Here is a 16,539-nt window from a genome sequence, read left to right on the forward strand (position 1 = left end):
GTTGTGTGTGGATAAGAGAGAGGCTGTGGAGCTCAGAACAGGAGTGGGACTCACCCTAATTAAAATGCTCTGAGTCAGGCGTTTCTTGGCTCGCTGGAGTGTGCCACCCACGTTTCCCCGAAGCCATGGGGCCTGGCGCAGTCTTAAGATGGCCTTTCTTCCCAGAGCACTCAGGGAGCACCGTTCTCCTGGCTTTGGGAGAGTCTGGGATGTGCAGAGCCAGCTCTTCCCGGCCCTGGTGCCTGAGCACACCCGAAAAATCAGGATTAGGGACAGAAGAGCAGCTCAGCTGGTGCAGAGTGTGGCCCGGAAACAGGCCTCAGAGTTCACAGACTTTAGGGAAATCATGACTTTTAAAAAAAATTACTTTAAGTCTTAATCCCTCTCTTCATTCTCTGCTGATCTTGCTTATTGTTAAATTTTCTTCTGATGAGACCTTTTTCGTCCTCCCACCATGGAGCACACCGACCCACCTGTGCCTGGGCTCCCACCTGTGGCCACCCCTCCCTGGGGTGTGGAGCCCGTCCTGTCTTTCCAGTTTCCTGTCTTTGCTCCTTAACTCCACCCATTTTCCTGCCTCCCTTTTGGCAAAACTGATCAAAGGGATTTTCTGGGTTTGCTGTTTCCTCCTTCCTTCCTTCCCTCCCTCCCTCCCTCCCCTCTCCCTCCTCTCCTCTTTTTGCTCTCCATCTCCCCCAGCCTTTTCTGTCCAAAAATCGCCATACCGAAGCCCTGTGTTCAGCTCTTATGTCAATGTCACCTGTAGCCCCGTCCCTCTATTTTGAAGCAGACTTCCAGACATCCATAAATACTTCAGTACATATTGCTCAAAGGTGAGGAGTCTTTCCTCATATGACCCAATACCACTATGATATCTTTAAAAAATTAATAATTTTTCCTTAATATCATCAAATGTCTGTTATGTTTTTGAGTTCCAACTGCCTCATCAGTGTCATTTTTTAAAACACCTCGTTCGCTTAAAGCAGGAGCCACATAAGCTCCCGCCCTCCCTGAGCAACATTGTCCCCGTCCCTGCACCCACGTTACTTCTTCACTGTCCCAGCACCTTCCTTTTAGGTCCTCGCCTGTCGCGAGCCACCTTGCCTTCCCTTGGGAAACTTGTCTCTCGGCATCTGGAGCACACACTATCCAGGTTTTCTGCTCGCCTGGCTGGCTGTGCCTCCTCGACCTCAGGCAGTGATCCTCAGCCCTGGTGGGCGTTAGAAAGAAATGCTGATTCCTGGGCCCCGCCCCAGAGGTTCTGATTCAGTTGGTCTGGGAAGGGGCCTGGGCATTGTTATTTTTCTCACATTCCCCAAGTGTTCTGTTGTGCCGTGTGGGCGAGGACGCCTGATCTGAGCTGTGGCCCAGGCAGCTCAGCACTCCAGACGCTCCTCTTCCTGCACCCCCACGCTTTAAATGCCACTTAAAGGCTGGTGGCGCGACCTCTCCCTGAACTGCAGACCCATTTTTACAACTGTCTCCCGACCGAGAGAGGTGTTCTGAACTTGTCCCCAGCAGAGCAGAACTCCGCCCGATCCAGAAATGGTGCTGGCCCTCAGCTGCTCAGGCCAAAAACCTCGGAATCGCCCTTGGCTCCTCCCTGTCTGTCAGGCCCCCCATCAGTGAATCCCGGGAGCACCACCTTCAGGTCCTGAACCTGACCCTCCTTGTGTCCTCCACTGCAGCCAGCCCCTGCTCCCGCCATCCCACCGTCCGCAGTGGTGATCGCCTTCGAGCCAGTCCTTCTGCCTCCACCTTGGCCTTCTGTCCACACACCACACAGAGGCTGTAGCAGCCTGTACCATCCACATTAGATTATGTTACTTCCGTGTTCTCAACCTTCCAGTAACTTCCCATCAAACTGGCAATGCAGGGCAGTCCTCACCAGGGCCTGTCTGGCTGTACGTGATCTGGCCCTTGGCTGCCTTCTTGACCTCATCTCATGCTGCCTCCTCCTGCCCCCGGAGCTCCAGCCTCCTCACTGTGGCCCCTGCTGTTCCTCTAACTGGGATACCCTTCCCCTGGATGCCACACAGTCGTTTCCTCTGAGAGGTCTTCTCTGGCCCCGTATTTATAACAGACCTCCATACCCCGCTTTGTTCTTTTATAGCACTTATTACTCCCTGATGCCATACTATATATTTGCACATAGTTTATCTCTGCCACTGTATCTGATATATACATAGTAGGTGCTCAGTAACTATTTGTTGAAAGATATGACACTTCAAGGCTGGAACCTCCCCTTCTGGGCACTGCTGAACTGAGCTTTGAGCATGAGGCAGCTCCCCAGCCCAGCCTGTCACAAGTGTGCATTCCTTCTTTTTTTTTAACATATATATATTTTAAGAGACAGAGTCTTGCTGTGTTGCCCAGGCTGGAGTGCAGTGGTATCATCTTAGCTAACTGCAGCCTCAAACTCCTGGGCTCAAGCAATCTTCCTGCCTCAGCCTTCCAAGTGAAAGGGACTACAGGCGTGAGCCACCATGCCCAGCTAGTTTTTTTTTTTTTTTTTTTTTTTTAAGTTTTTTTGTAGAGATGGGGTCTCGCTATGTTGCTCAGGCTGGTCACAAATTCCTGGCCTCCAGCCGTCCTCCCACCTCGGCCTCCCAAAGTGCTAGGATGATAGGTGTGAGCCACCACGCTCAATCCGGTTATATTTGTTACATTCATCCTGTTCACTCCATTGTTCGGGGGCACTCGTTTCCGCGCCATTTGCTTCCCTCCCACTCCCGCTCTTTCAGAGGCCACTGTCCTTATGGAGCAGGAAGTACAGCTGCCTCACTATGGCTGAAAGGGAGCACCTCTGCTGCTCCTTTGCCTGGGTGTGGTGCTTTGCTGCCCAGCTCCCGAAGTATGAGCTCAAGCTGTTGACATAGCTCCTCAAGTTCTTGTATCATTGATTCATAGATATATTTCCTTCTTCCTGCTCCTTTCAAGAACTATACCGGTGAAGTGAAGGAAAGAATTGTCAAAAAAAAAAAAAAAAGAGAACTATACCGGGTTGTAGCATTGATTCAAGATAACTTGTCTCCTAAGACAGCAGTCCCCAACCTTTTTGGCAGCAGGGACTGGTTTCATGGAAGATAATTTTTCCACGGACAGCAGGGGGTTGGGGAGAGCTCTGTGGACCAGGGGTTTGGGACCATAGCCCTAAGATAATGGCAAATCTTTATCGGCTTGCTGTAAAAGAGTGCTTGATGAGTAGGCTTTGAACTCATGATCCGGTAAACGGAATATTCGTTATCGAGAGCAGAGCACACCATCTTGTCTTCTTTGCACCTAAACTTACGTTTAGCCAAGTGCTATGTCATATGGGTTTATTATTAATAATCTCAGCTACCGTTTGTTGAGCACTCACTGCCTACCAGAATCTATGCTAAGCATTTTGCATGCTTTTTGTCATTCGATCCTCTAAGTCAGCACTATCCAATAGAACTTTCTACAGTGATGGAAATGTTCTCTATCTGTATTGTCCCCTACAGTAGCCACTAACCATCCGTGGCTGTTGAGCATTTGAAATGTGGCTAGTGCAACTGAAGAACTGAATTTTTAATTTTGTTTTATTTTCATTAATTTAAATTCAAATAGCCACGTGTGGCTAGTGACTACTATATTGGACAGCTCAGTTCTAAACAGTCCTTTTATAACTATTTGAGGGATGAGAAAAAATGAGCGTTAGAGAGTTAAATAATTTGGCAAAGGTGCCCAACTCTGTAGTAGCAAAGCCAGGCTGTAGACCCATGTTTCCCACCCCCAGAGCCTTCACGTTCCACGTGGTATACGTGGTATACGCGATGTACGCCCTTTCTTCTATACTTTTTGCAGAAATTGTTTTGAGTTTGCAGATTGCTCTCTAACTCATACCATGTGTAGGTGTGCAACTCACCTTGAAATAAATATGTGAGACATATCTAAAGAAAGCTGTAAAACTTACCATAGGATATAAAAGAAGACCTAAATAAATGGGGAAAAAATTCCATGTTCCTGGATAGGAAGACTCAATATTGCAATATTATTTCTCCCCAATTAATCTCTGAATTCAGTATAATTCTATTATAAATCCAAAAAGGGAACTGTAATGAAATTTGATTAAAAGAATGTGCTAGAATAGTCAAGACAGTTTTGAAAAAGAACAGTGGGGTGGCTGGGGTGGACTTGTTCTGCCCATATTAAAATGCTGAATAAAGTGAAAGAATTAAAAATGGAGGACTGGCGCAGGAACAGACAGGAGACCAAAAATGCGAAATAGTCTAGAAAGGGGCATATGAAATCACAGATAAGTAGCGAAGAGGCTGGGCCATTAATAAATATTAGCAAATATGAGGAAAATGGGTTATAGATCTAGAAAATAATAAAGGTGGATCCTTACCTCATGCCATATGTAAAGATTTAAACATAAAAAACAAAAATGCAATGTCCTAAAACTACAAAAGAATAAAGGTACTTTTATAATATTAGACTGGGAGAAATGGGAAACCGCAAAGGAAAAAATTGACAGATTTGACTGCATAAGAATTAAAAATTTCTCACTAGAGAAAAAACATAAGTGCTGTTTAGAGGTCACTTGACACCGAGGGGGAATAATAACATAACAAACTGGGCTAAATTCTTAAAGAGCTGCACTGAGTCACTGAGAAAAACTCAAGCCATCAGGAAAAGACTGGGCAAAGGTTATGAATAGACAGTTCATGGGGAAAAAAACCAAATGGCTAATAAGGATGTTCAACTGCACTTTAAATCAGAGAAATACAATTTAAAGCAATTAAGTACTATTTTTCACCAATTGGACTGGCAAAAATGAGACAGATTCTATCCAGTGTTGGCCAGCATGGGGGGAGTGCAAATCCATCCAGCATTCTAGATGGGCCGATTGCAGATGTCTTTGTCCCCCAGCTCAGCAGCCCCACTTGTGAGCACTTACCACACAGAGAGGCCCACGCAGGACTGCACGATGCTCACTGAAATATTATATGTGATATCCAGGAATTGGAGATGAAATCCATATTTAGCAGTGGTTGAAGTATAGAATACAGTGTGGCCATGAAAAAGAATATAGTGTCTGGCTGGGCGCGGTGGCTCGCACCTGTAATCCTAGCACTCTGGGAGGCCAAGGCGGGCGGATTGTTTGAGCTCAGGAGTTCGAGACCAGCCTGAGCAAGAGCGAGACCCCCGTCTCTACTAAAAATAGAAAGAAATTATATGGACAACTAAAAATATATATAGAAAAATTAGCCGGGCATGGTGGCATATGCCTGTAGTCCCAGCTACCCAGGAGGCTGAGGCAGGAGGATTGCTTGAGCCCAGGAGTTTGAGGCTGCTGTGAGCTAGGCTGATGCCATGGCACTCTAGCCCAGGCAACAGAGTGAGACTCTGTCTCAAAAAAAAAAAAAGAAAAATATAGTGTCTGTATGTAACGACATGGAGATATACATTGGATGTGCCTTGAAGGCAAAGCAAGTTTCAGAACAGCGAGTATAGCAGGAGCCTATTTTCCCCTTTGTTTGTTTTTTAGGTCTATGTATACATGAAAAGAGTTGGGAGGATACACATACACCAAGCTGTTGACAGTGGGGAACAGGGGAATTTGAGGTCTTTATGTACATCTCCATGTCGCTTGCATTTTTACAATGAGCACGTTATTTTCAGAATAATTTTTCTTTAAAGGTATCTTGGCCTGAGAAAGGAGTCTGAGTTCCAGCCATGTGTCCTTCACCTAGCTAAAAGTCATATTGAGGGACTTAACCTCTTCTGGCCTTAGCTACCTTCTCTGCTTAAAAATGAATACATACATACACACATACATACGTACTTTTCCATGTTCCTCGAGTGTTATAGTGGGTATGGCTACTTTTATAATCAAGAAAATGAATAAGCCTCTGTTTTGCTTTTTTAATGAGGAAATTGCACTAGATCTCTAAGGATCTTTCCAGCTCTAACATCTGCCTGCGACTCTCTGAGCTCAGATTTACCTAGATTTTGAAATTAAAAGAAAAAAAAGCTTGCCACCAGTGTTGCAATACTACAGACTAAAATGTGCAAGAACGCCTCTGGCCATTGCTGAGAGGGAGTTGTGCAGTTTTGTAAGCGCCTTGCTCTTTCTGTCAGCTCTAGAAACCTTTGCTTCTGGTGCTCTGATTTGCCTGCCTCTGGGAGTGGGGAGGGGAAGACCATGCAGGCCTGAGATCTGTTCCCAGCTAGCAGGGCTGCTGGGCTTTCTCCGGGCCACAGAGAAGAGAGGCTATTTTTGTTGTGAGGACTGAATCGTTGGCCTCTCTCCAAGAGCACATGCTTATTGGTGTGGTTGATGTATCTTGCCTGCTGCGGCCGTCTCTACCACTGCTTCCAGAAAACACTTGAGAACACATTTGTCCCAAGAGCTTAACCCTAGGACGAGCATTCAGGATCTATGCTCTTTTCGTGTGTCCTTCTCCCTTCTGGCCATTGCAAGGGCAACAACTGGCAAGGATATATGGCTAATGTGAACTTGGAGAGACTTTTCTTCTAGGCCTTTACTTGAAAAGGGGCCCTCCCTCCGTAACTGGGGTTGCAGAGAACTCAGTCCAAGTATCTGAACTTTCTTAGCCTTAACTGGGCCAGCAGAGCTGCCCTCGCCCTCATTAGCCTGGTAGGGTTTGCACGGTGCTGCAGTTCACCTCCCCTACTGTCCAAATCTCTTTTTATCAGTCCAGCCTGGGAACAGTGTCCTTCTTGGTGTAGGGCTGAACATGAGCCTGGCATGCACCCACATCCATATCCAGCCTTGTCAGTTTCCTCAGGCAAATCCAGTGCCCTGTGTCAGCCTCTGGCAAGAAGGCCATCAGACCAGGTGCCCCAGTCCCTCAGCTCTTAGTGTGTGCAGAGGGCAGCTCCAAGCGGGGTGTTGCACAACCCCAGGATGTGTGTGGCATCTATATGGACAGCACTATATGTAGAGCACCTGGAGCTGTGCGGCGTGGTGGCCCTGGCCCGAAGCCTGACACCACCTGAGACCTGTGCAGCAAGTTGTCAGCATGCAAAGTGCTTACTGAGGGCCTCTCGTGGACTAGGTTGTCAGGATACAGCCTTTGCCCTCTGGAACCTCCAGTACAGGACCAGCAGCTGGGCCGGGGCAGTTTGAGGTAGACGTCTCTGTCAGCCATCACGAATGCATCATCCCTCTATGGTTTTCTCAGCTACCTTCTTGACTCCAGAACTTCTGTAGCCCTCCTCTTTATCCATTTCTGATTTGGGGGCGGTTTTTTCCTTTCAGTTGCAGAGCTACTTTGCTGCGTGTGAGGACGAGACCCCTGCCATCCGGAATCACGACAAGGTCCTGCAGCGTCTGTGTGAGCACCTGGACCATGCCCTGCTGTACGGGTGAGGTGGAGGAAGTTTCTGAAGACGGAAGCACGTGGGGCATAGCTGGGGCCGTGGGTAGCCTGCAGAGAGAAAGCCCTCGCTTTTCTGCCTGCCTTTTTGCCCCTGGCAGGAAGAGATTTGTCCCACTCAAGTGGGCTGCAGTCTGTCTGCAGTTATCCCAGTAAATTGTCTCTGTACAGACAAAAATGCTGGGGGCAGGGCTGGCCACAGGTGAAGTGATGGTGTGAAGGCGTGCTGGTTGCCTGTGGGACCCTCTGGGACTCCATCACTTCCTGCCTCGAGCAGTGACGTGAAGGCTGCCGGGCCAGCTGACTGCAGCTTCCCAGGGCAGCCCTGTGCAGCTCCTGTCCTCTTTTCTCAGCCTGCAAGACCTCTCCTCTGGCTACTGGGTGCTCGTGGTGCATTTCACCCGGAGAGAGGCCATCAAGCAGATCGAGGTTCTGCAGCATGTGGCCACCAACCTCGGGCGCAGTGAGTAATGACAAGGAGACACTGGGCAAGGACCCGTTCCACCCTTTCCGTGGGTAGCTTGAAACTCAGGCTTGGCCTCAGGGTCAGCCCTGGGAGGCTGATTACCTTGTGGCGACCAGGGGCAGTGGGGCTGTTAAAATGCCGGCACCCTTCACAAGGCCTCTTGTCTCCCTGCATGTGACAGTTAGTGGCACAGCAGTGATGGGGTGAAGGAGAGTGAGCTGCCAACAAGAACTGGACTCCTGTCGGATCCCAGCCCGAGCACATGATGCGGAGTCTGGTTTCCCCCCTGAGCTAGGATCAGTGTTGGCTACAGGATCAGTGCAGAGCCATGTGAAGTACGCAATCTGTCCCCTTAGCAGAGTGTCCTGGCCAGCTACGGGCTGGGGTCCGACTGGGGAAACAAAGAGCTCAGGCGTTATGGTGCCCCCACCAAGTGAGAAGGCTATTGGGGTGCCCGCTCCCCTCACTTGCTCTTTCTTTCCTTTCTGCCCTTGTTTGGCAAGTAAAAGCCAGTGCCCTGCCAGGCCTTCCTGCCAGTTACTCCTGCCTTCGTTTGCAGGCCGGGCCTGGCTGTACCTGGCCCTCAACGAGAACTCCCTGGAGAGCTACCTGCGGCTGTTCCAGGAGAACCTGGGTCTGCTGCATAAGTACTACGTCAAGTGAGTGTCGGAGTGGTCTGTCTCTCCTAGCCTCGGAGCCACTCCCAAAGGCCCTTGTCATATGCACTGGTGTCCTGCTGGGCTCCTGTGTACAGTTGGGTGCTCGGCAGCTGCCTGATCCTCCACCTGGCCTCAGACCTGACCAGAGTGCCCAGGCTTTGGCTCACCCTGTGCTGGGGTTGCTGCAGGAACAGAGTATTTAGTAGCCTCTGAGAGCCCGATGAGCCTCACGCTACAGGCCCGTCTCTGAAGACACTGGCAGGACAGTGCAGTGTGGCTCCAAACCCAGTAGGAGAATAGCAGGAGAGTGGTGGGTGACGGCTCTATCAAGCTGGGTGCCACCCAGGGGATGGGATGTCACATGTCAAATTTGGCGACACAGTTGGCGTGTCGGTGAGGTTGGCCAAGCTGGTAACCAGACCCAGAAGCACCATCGTGGCTTCTTGTGTCTCGCAGGAATGCCCTGGTCTGCAGTCACGATCACCTGACACTCTTCCTGACCTTGGTGTCCGGGCTGGAGTTCATTCGATTCGACCTGGATCTGGTGAGACACCACAGCCCTCGCTGCTCGTGGGAAGCAGAGAGGTGGGCAGGGTGGGGGCAGGCTGAGCAGTGGTTTCATTTTTCAGGCCTCTTTCAGGGTGTGACTGAGCTTGAGCACAGCCCTGTGTGTTCAGGTGCGGGAAAGGTTGCAGGGTCATGGAATTGAGTGGAAGGGGAGTGGTTCTCTCTTAGCTTATTTATGGCAAGAACTCCTGATTCAGACCGCTTCCTCCTATCTCTCCATGCAACTTGGAGAAAAGCCACATTGCCTGGAGAATCTTAGCCCAGAAAGACTCACCTTCGTGTTTAGGACATGAGTGTTTGAGAAGGACAAGGCAAATTCAGCCCTTTGCTTCCTGGGATTCCAGCAACTGTCGTCACCTCCGTGCTCCCACCTGCCGTGCTCTGGGCCACCCTCTTCAGTGTCTCAAGCTTCCCTCCCCTTGACGCACTGTTCAAATGTGTTGCTGGCCCAGAATTAAAGAGGCTCCCAAGCACGGCCCGGACTCAGGCGCGTCAAGATGGCTGTGGCTGCCCTGTCCTAACTGAATCACATTCCCTGGCTCCTGCCCTCGCAGCACAGACTGAGAAAGGAACTTGGCTAGTACAGGTTGAGCATCCCTAATCCGAAAACCCAAAATCTGAAATGCTCCAAAATCTGAAACATTTTGAGTGCCGATATGATGCCAAAGAAGAGGCTTGTTGAAGCATTTCAGATTTCAGATTTGTGATTAGGGCTGCTGAGCTGATAAGTATAATGGAAATATTCCAAAATCTAAAAAAATCTGAAATCTGGAGCACTTGTGGTTCCACGCATTCCAGACAAGGGATAGTTAACCGGTAGTAGAAATTGGAGAAAATGAGCAATTCTAATAGTAAAAGCAATCGAAGAAGTATCAGAGCGTGTAGGGGGCTCTGAGAGCTGTGTCACCCATCAGCCCGAAGTCCGCAGCTTTGAAAGCCGGCACCATTCACGTTGCTCTTCTTAGCAGCTTATCTCTGAATTCACGACTTTAAGCCCATTAATTTCCCGAGGAAAAGCTAGCATGGGAGGGAACGGCAGAGGCAGGTGCACGTCTCCCAAGCCTGGATTCTGCTGTTTTCTGGCCCACCTGAGCCTCCCACCAAACCTCCCTCTTCGCCTCTCTCCTCAGGACGCCCCTTACCTAGACCTGGCCCCCTACATGCCCGACTACTACAAACCTCAGTACCTGCTGGACTTTGAAGACCGCCTTCCCAGCTCGGTCCACGGCTCAGACAGCCTGTCCCTCAACTCCTTCAACTCCGTCACCTCCACCAACCTGGAGTGGGATGACAGTGCAATTGCCCCATCTAGTGAGGGTGAGTGGCCCAGGGCAGAAAGGAGCCAGCCTGCGCTGGCAGATGGACTCTGGAGCCACTTAAGCCTGGCTGGGTGACGTCTTTCTCGGCTAGTTTTGATCTGGCGATTGAAATTTGCGGTTACTCCGGGCCGGCCATTTCCCAGATCTTCATTTCCTCAGAGTCCCTCTGGTGGCTAAAATATGGATTCTGGGCACAAAAAACCAAAATGACATTTTATGAATGTTAGACCCTTTTCCAGAAGGCTCTAGTCACGTGCCCCGGGGCAGTGTTCTGAGCAGTGTGACCCGGGAACTCATGCCTGACCGTCACAGGGGTGAGCGTTGCCTGCTTTGGAGAAGTTGTCCCACCCCAGATTCTAGGCAGAAAGAGGCTGAGCAACTCCTAGAAGGAGAAGAGAGAGCCGGGCGGGTCAAAAGCCTAGGGGGAAGCTGCCACAGTGTCCCGTGTGTCCGTCCAGTTCTCCGGATCCCTCCTGCACTCACTGGTGTGTTCAGGATGGTCTCACCCGTTGCATCAGAGACTGAGAACTCTGTAGGTCATTTTGTTGTCTTGGTCCGACAACTTATTGGAACAACCTAGTTTCTTTCAAAGCTTAGGCCTTGGTATTCATTGGTAAAACTGACTATTGCCCCAGCTTCGTCCCCTGTGGGAAACCAGGTCTCTTCATTCACCCCACCCCGCCCCCAGGAAGGGGATCCAAGCACAAGTTCAGCCCCTGGAGCTCCCCAAAGTTGCCTCAGCATTGAGACCTTGACCTTCCTCTTTCTTTTCTTTTCTTTTTTTTTTTTTTTTTTGAGACAGAGTCTCACTCTGTTGCCCGGGCTAGAGTACTAGAGTGCCGTGGCATTAGCCTAGCTCACAGCAACCTGAAACTCCTGGGCTCAAGTGATCCTTCTGCCTCAGCTTCCCGAGTAGCTGGGACGACAGGCATGCACCACCATGCCCGGCTAATTTTTTCTATATATTTTTAGTTGTCCAGCTAATTTCTTTCTATTTTTAGTAGAGACAGGGTCTGGCTCTTGCTCAGGCTGGTCTCGAACTCCTGAGCTGAAACTATTTGCCTGCCTTGGCCTCCCAGAGTGCTAGGATTACAGGCGTGAGCCACCGCGCCCGGCCCTTCCTCTTTATTTATTTCTGCTGTGTCACAGGTTGTACGTCCCAGGGAAGGGAGGTCACTTTCAGACTTGCTGTTAGCAAGCCCTGCATTGCTCAGTGTGCAAGCAGATGGTGGCCCAGCCTCCCCGGTGGGGCCCGTGGGCTGCCTGGGAGAAGTCGGAGGGGTGGGCCTGGCAGGAGCAGCCAGAGCAGCCGTGGATGGAAGTGTCCCCTTGGGCCCAACAAACCTCAGCAATTTGGAGATGGCACAGCTCGAGCTGCTCGAGCAGGACCTTACTGCTCTGCTGGGGTGCAGAGGGAAGGAAGGCAAGGGGTAGAAAACAAGGTTAGGTACGAGGGTGTCCAGGTCTCTCTGTGCTAGCCCCAGCTTCTAGGTTTGGACGGGGATCACCACCAGAGGTCTTTCTAGCTGGTCAGAGGCTGCTGGGCCAGTGCCCAAGCTAAGCAGCAGCCAGGGCCCCAGTATGTTCCCCTGAGGTCATTAGATACAATGTAGAAAGTTTAAGTTTTTCCTCTCCTGTTTCCTCCCCATGTCTCCCACCCCGTTTCCCCCACCCTCCCTGTCCTTCCACTGCCTGTGTTTCTAATCTTCAGTTTTGTCCCTCGTTTTTATAGATTATGATTTTGGAGATGTGTTTCCAGCAGTGCCGTCTGTACCCAGCACAGACTGGGAAGGTGGGACAGAGTCCGCTGTTATCCTCTTTTCCTGTTTTGCAATGTCTCCATGCCAAGCTTGCTGCATGTATCAAAATCAGCTCCTTATTATTTATAATAACGTCCATGATCATAATAAAGCCAAGTTTGGTGTTCTAATAGATGGAATTCTGCAGTAGAAGAACTTGACCTTTAGCCCTAGGTGAATCCCTTCTCCCAGTGCAGGACTCCGGCCTTTGTGCAGTAGCCTTTTGGAGTCACTAAGTGACTGTGTTTTGGGGGACACTGGATCCCCCTTCCTGACTCTGCTGCCAGTTGATGCCTATGATGTGTATAGGGAGCTGCTAGCCTGTGGGGCACTAGTGGCCTGAGCCAGTGAGCCGAGATTTGTTCTGGAAAACGATGCCTTTAAACTTGCGGATTGTGAGCTCCTTTTGGTCAGACACGCATCAGGGAGAGAGACAGAGAGCTGGATTCTTTCAGCCCATTCCTAACAGCTTCCTCGGCTTGGCTTCCTCGTGGGTGTTTTGGAAAGATAATGAGGTCCAAGTGAGTGAATTGTCCAGGCACAGCTGAAACTTCCTGTGGGGAGAATCTCTTTGAAGTTTTAAGGCAGATAGAATAAAATCTGTCAGCCCTCCCACCCTGGCTACCAGGCAGCAGTGCTTGGGCATTTTTCTGCCCGAAACCTGCTTCTGGACTTGCATAAATCCATAAAGCTATTCCCCAGGCTGCTGTGATTACACAAAGGTGACTGATAAGGTAGCTGCTTCCCCTGAATCTGAGGCCACACCAGATCCCCTTAGTAAAGAGCCTCTTGCCCTGTGGGCCACTTCCAGCCGGGGTGGGGGTGCCTGAACGGGGAGGTGAGAGCTGCCTCACCCAGAGGATGAAGAGCGGGGCTCTCCCCGTGTTATTAGAGACATGATCTCTGAGGATGATGGTGATTTTTTCCCATGTAATAGGACTATGAAATAGTTTCACTTTGTGGGAAATAAGATACGGCATTGGGAAAAATAAATGATGTCACTTGGCCAGGAGAGTAGCGTTGAAGAGTCCCATGTTAAATTAGCCTGAAATCCAGAATTCCATCCTAACATCATTTTCCTCTCAGCCTCTCCTCTTGCAGCACACGTGCTGGGCAGTGGCTGTGTGCCCCTCTGATTCTAACAACTAACCCCCTCCTCACATGCCTGTTGCAGTCACTCATCAAGCAGGGCCTGACGTTCCTCTGCAGCCCTCCAGAGCTCCCCAGGGCCTGAGAACTAACAGCCCAGTTGCACTGCTTGCGGGCGGGCTGGGCCCCGGGGCAGGGTGAGATTTGCCCCAGCAGTGACCTCCTGCTTTCCTAAGTTCCTTGAGCACTAAGGAATCCCTGAGCACTCTGGCAGCTCTCCTGGGGAGGCTCTGTCTTCTCCTTGGACCTGAAGGGAAGCAGGACTTGGGGCAACTCCAAACTCTGGGCTCCGGGGCCAGGATTTGGGTTGGACTTTCCATGGTCTTTGGCCTATTTACAGGACTGGTGGGTATCCGATCCTTGACACCCGCCACATCCAGGGTCTGCTCACTCACCTCTCGGTTCTCCTCTGGGAGCAGCTGCATGTGTGCAGAGCATCAGGGCTGGAACAAGAACGCGTGGGCTTGGCGGGAGCCCTGTTCGGGCTGAAGGACATGGTTTTCTCCATCTGAGAACTCAGGCTCGGGGGCCCCAGGTCTCAGGTGTTGCTAGTGTTTTTCTGGCAGAGCTGGTGATAACTTTGGCCCCTTCTTTGCCCTTACCTTAAAAGACAGTGTGCTTTTTAACAACACAGACGGTGTGCTGTGCCGGCAGACAGCTGCCCGCAGTTTCCGAGATCCACTGAGACATTGACGGCAGGTTGGGCCCTCCCGGCGGGCTGTGGGGCGCATGTTTGCCTCCTCTCCTCTGGCCAGATAATGGCCAGCAAGACGGGCATAGGCCAGCAAGTGGAGCATGACCAGCCTGTGTCCCTTGCCATTAACCCTCACCAGGAGGTGTCACCAGCTGGCCCTAGTTCTCTGCTTGGGCAGCTCCCGCTGCCACTGGATGAACGGCCTGTGTGCTCCGATGCCAGTGCTCCCTCCCCTCCCCGCCCGCCCGACCATAGCCCCCGTGGATGGATGGATGGATGGGGTGGGCGGGAGCGGGCATTAAGCCAGTTTTTCTCTGGAGGGACAGCAGTGCCCTCACCTTCTCCCCAGGTGGCGCTGTGGGGAGGGTGTGACTCAGGGCCAGTCAGCCAGAGAGTTCTCAGCTCCAGCCTTACATGGCTTGGGGGATGCTGGGAGAGCAGCCTCTGTGGGGACAGCCACTGGCCACACCTGTCTTTGCCCCCTCACCCCTCGTTCTTGTTGCCCTGCTCTGTCATCTCCTCTCTACTCTGTGCCCGTCCTTCTGCCCCGCCCGTGGTCCTCACCCCTTGGGCTCCCCCTGTCCTCTCAGCCTGCCCTAGTCTGCACCGCTCACTTTCTCTCCCCCGCTCCTCTCTCTTCCTTCCTGTTCCACTTCGTCTGCCTCTGCAGGGACCCTTCAGGGAGTCGGCACCTCTCAGCCCTGCGAGTGGGGCGTGGGGCTTGGGGAGCTGCTGGGTGCCCCTGGAGGGTCCTGATAGGAGGGCTCTAAGGTTAACCCCAGAGGTGTGCAACTGTCTCCTCTTTGTGGCTCGCTGCCACACGGAGGTCACCATCCCTTGAGCCTGGAGGCCGCTTAACCTGGGGGCCTTTAACACAGACCGGCCAAAGTGTTGTGCACTCTGGAGGGCTCCCCGCGGTGGTGGGGATGGTGTCCCGCCAAGCTGCTCCTAAAGCACGAATCCCGTGTCCTCTTAGGTTGGGGCTTTTGCTCTCTAAACAGTGCACCCCGATCAGGTTTCCCTGGGAGGAACTTGCTCTGGGGACCCGGGGCCCAGACAGTGTCTGATGGACTCTCCTGCTTCCTTGTCCTCCCAGACGGAGACCTCACAGACACCGTCAGTGGCCCCCGCTCCACTGCCTCAGACCTGGCCAGCAGCAAGGCTTCCACCCGGAGCCCCACCCAGCGCCACAACCCCTTCAACCAGGAGCAAGCAGAGGTCATTTCCTCCTCCGATACCACCCCTGTGCACACCACCCCTCCGGAGAAGGAGGAGTCCCGGGCCCTGGACCTGCCAGATGCCTGCGCGGATCTCGAGGTCATCAGGTCAGTGGGAAGGGGCCCAGAGAGGAGGTGGGTCCTGGGGTCTGACCTGTCCACTCCTGGCATCATTTTTTAATCCAGGGTAGACTGAGATGCCCCCTGAGGGCAGCTGGACATCTTCCTGGAGACTAATAAGTAACCCTGCCCGCCTTTAGGGAGTTCTTTGGGCAAGCGGGAACAGGCCTGTGCTGGTCTGCTCGGGCTCCGTAACAAAGGGCCAGGGACCGCGGCTTTGAACAGCTATTATCTCTCAGTCGGGGAGGCTGGAAGGCTGAGATCGAGGTGCCAGCACGGTCAGGTTCTGGTGAGGCCTCTCTTCTGGATTCACAGACGTCTGTCTCTCGCTGTGTCTCCACCTGGTGGACAGCAGAGCGAGCTCTCTGGGGTCCCAGTCATAAGGGCACTTATCCCATTCACGAGGGCACCCTCATGACCTAATCACCTCCCAAAGGCCTCACCTCCTGATACCATGTTGAGGCTAGGATTTCAACATAGGAGTTTGGGCTGGGCACAGTGGTTCACGCCTGTAATCCTAGCACTCTGGGAGGCCAAGCTGGGAAGATCGCTTGAGGTCAGGAGTTCAAGACCAGCCTGAGCAAGAGTGAGACCCCCCGTCTCCACCAAAAATAGAAAAAATTAGCCAGGCATGATGGTATGGGCCTATAGCCCCAGCTACTCAGAAACTGAGGCAGGAGGATCTCTTGAGCCCAGGAGTTAGCCGTTGCTGTGAGCCACAGTGATGCCACTGCACTCTAGCCAGGGTGACAGAGTGAGACTGTCTCAAAAAGAAAGGAATTTGGCAGGGCAGTCGGGGGACGACACAAACATTCAGTCTCTTGCAAGGCCCGAGCCCTGGAGGCAGGTGGTGCAGGCAGTAGCCACAGCTGGTGTCTGGGACCTTGTCCAGGCTTCCAGGGTGTTTGTCAAGTCCGTCCAGGACCAGAAAGCACCTTCAGACTGGGCTTCTTCCCAAGGAAGATCTTGGAAGTTAATGCTCAATTTCTGAGATTCGTACCAATTCTAGTTCACCCCAGCTCATTAAAGGAAAAGTATCTTTGTCACGTTGGCAGGGACACAGAAGGGAAGGAGGAGGTGAGTGACAAGTGGGACTGTTGGCCAGAGCCTCCTCGGCTCAGGAGGTGATCCAGCCGCTGCCCTTGAAGCTCTGCCCTGGGAATGAGGAGAAGCCCTGCG

The 16,539-nt window shown here is 51.8% G+C and overlaps 1 protein-coding gene across 3 annotated transcripts in view; it reads left to right on the forward strand.

Annotated features, from left to right (window-relative positions):
- Positions 1 to 16,539, forward strand: part of PLEKHM2 (pleckstrin homology and RUN domain containing M2) — a 37,141-nt gene that overhangs the window by 13,111 nt on the left and 7,491 nt on the right. For 2 of the 3 annotated variants that reach the window (XM_069479381.1, XM_069479382.1), the window contains exons 2-8: positions 7,253 to 7,359; positions 7,724 to 7,833; positions 8,396 to 8,495; positions 8,952 to 9,039; positions 10,193 to 10,379; positions 12,114 to 12,173; positions 15,120 to 15,348. In XM_069479381.1, the coding sequence (XP_069335482.1) occupies positions 7,253 to 7,359; positions 7,724 to 7,833; positions 8,396 to 8,495; positions 8,952 to 9,039; positions 10,193 to 10,379; positions 12,114 to 12,173; positions 15,120 to 15,348 (881 nt within the window). The remainder of the gene's footprint in view (positions 1 to 7,252; positions 7,360 to 7,723; positions 7,834 to 8,395; positions 8,496 to 8,951; positions 9,040 to 10,192; positions 10,380 to 12,113; positions 12,174 to 15,119; positions 15,349 to 16,539) is intronic. The other variant, XM_069479383.1, reaches the window with a different exon arrangement.

Source organism: Eulemur rufifrons, chromosome 8 (genome assembly GCF_041146395.1).
Source record: "Eulemur rufifrons isolate Redbay chromosome 8, OSU_ERuf_1, whole genome shotgun sequence".
NCBI lineage: Eukaryota > Metazoa > Chordata > Mammalia > Primates > Lemuridae > Eulemur > Eulemur rufifrons.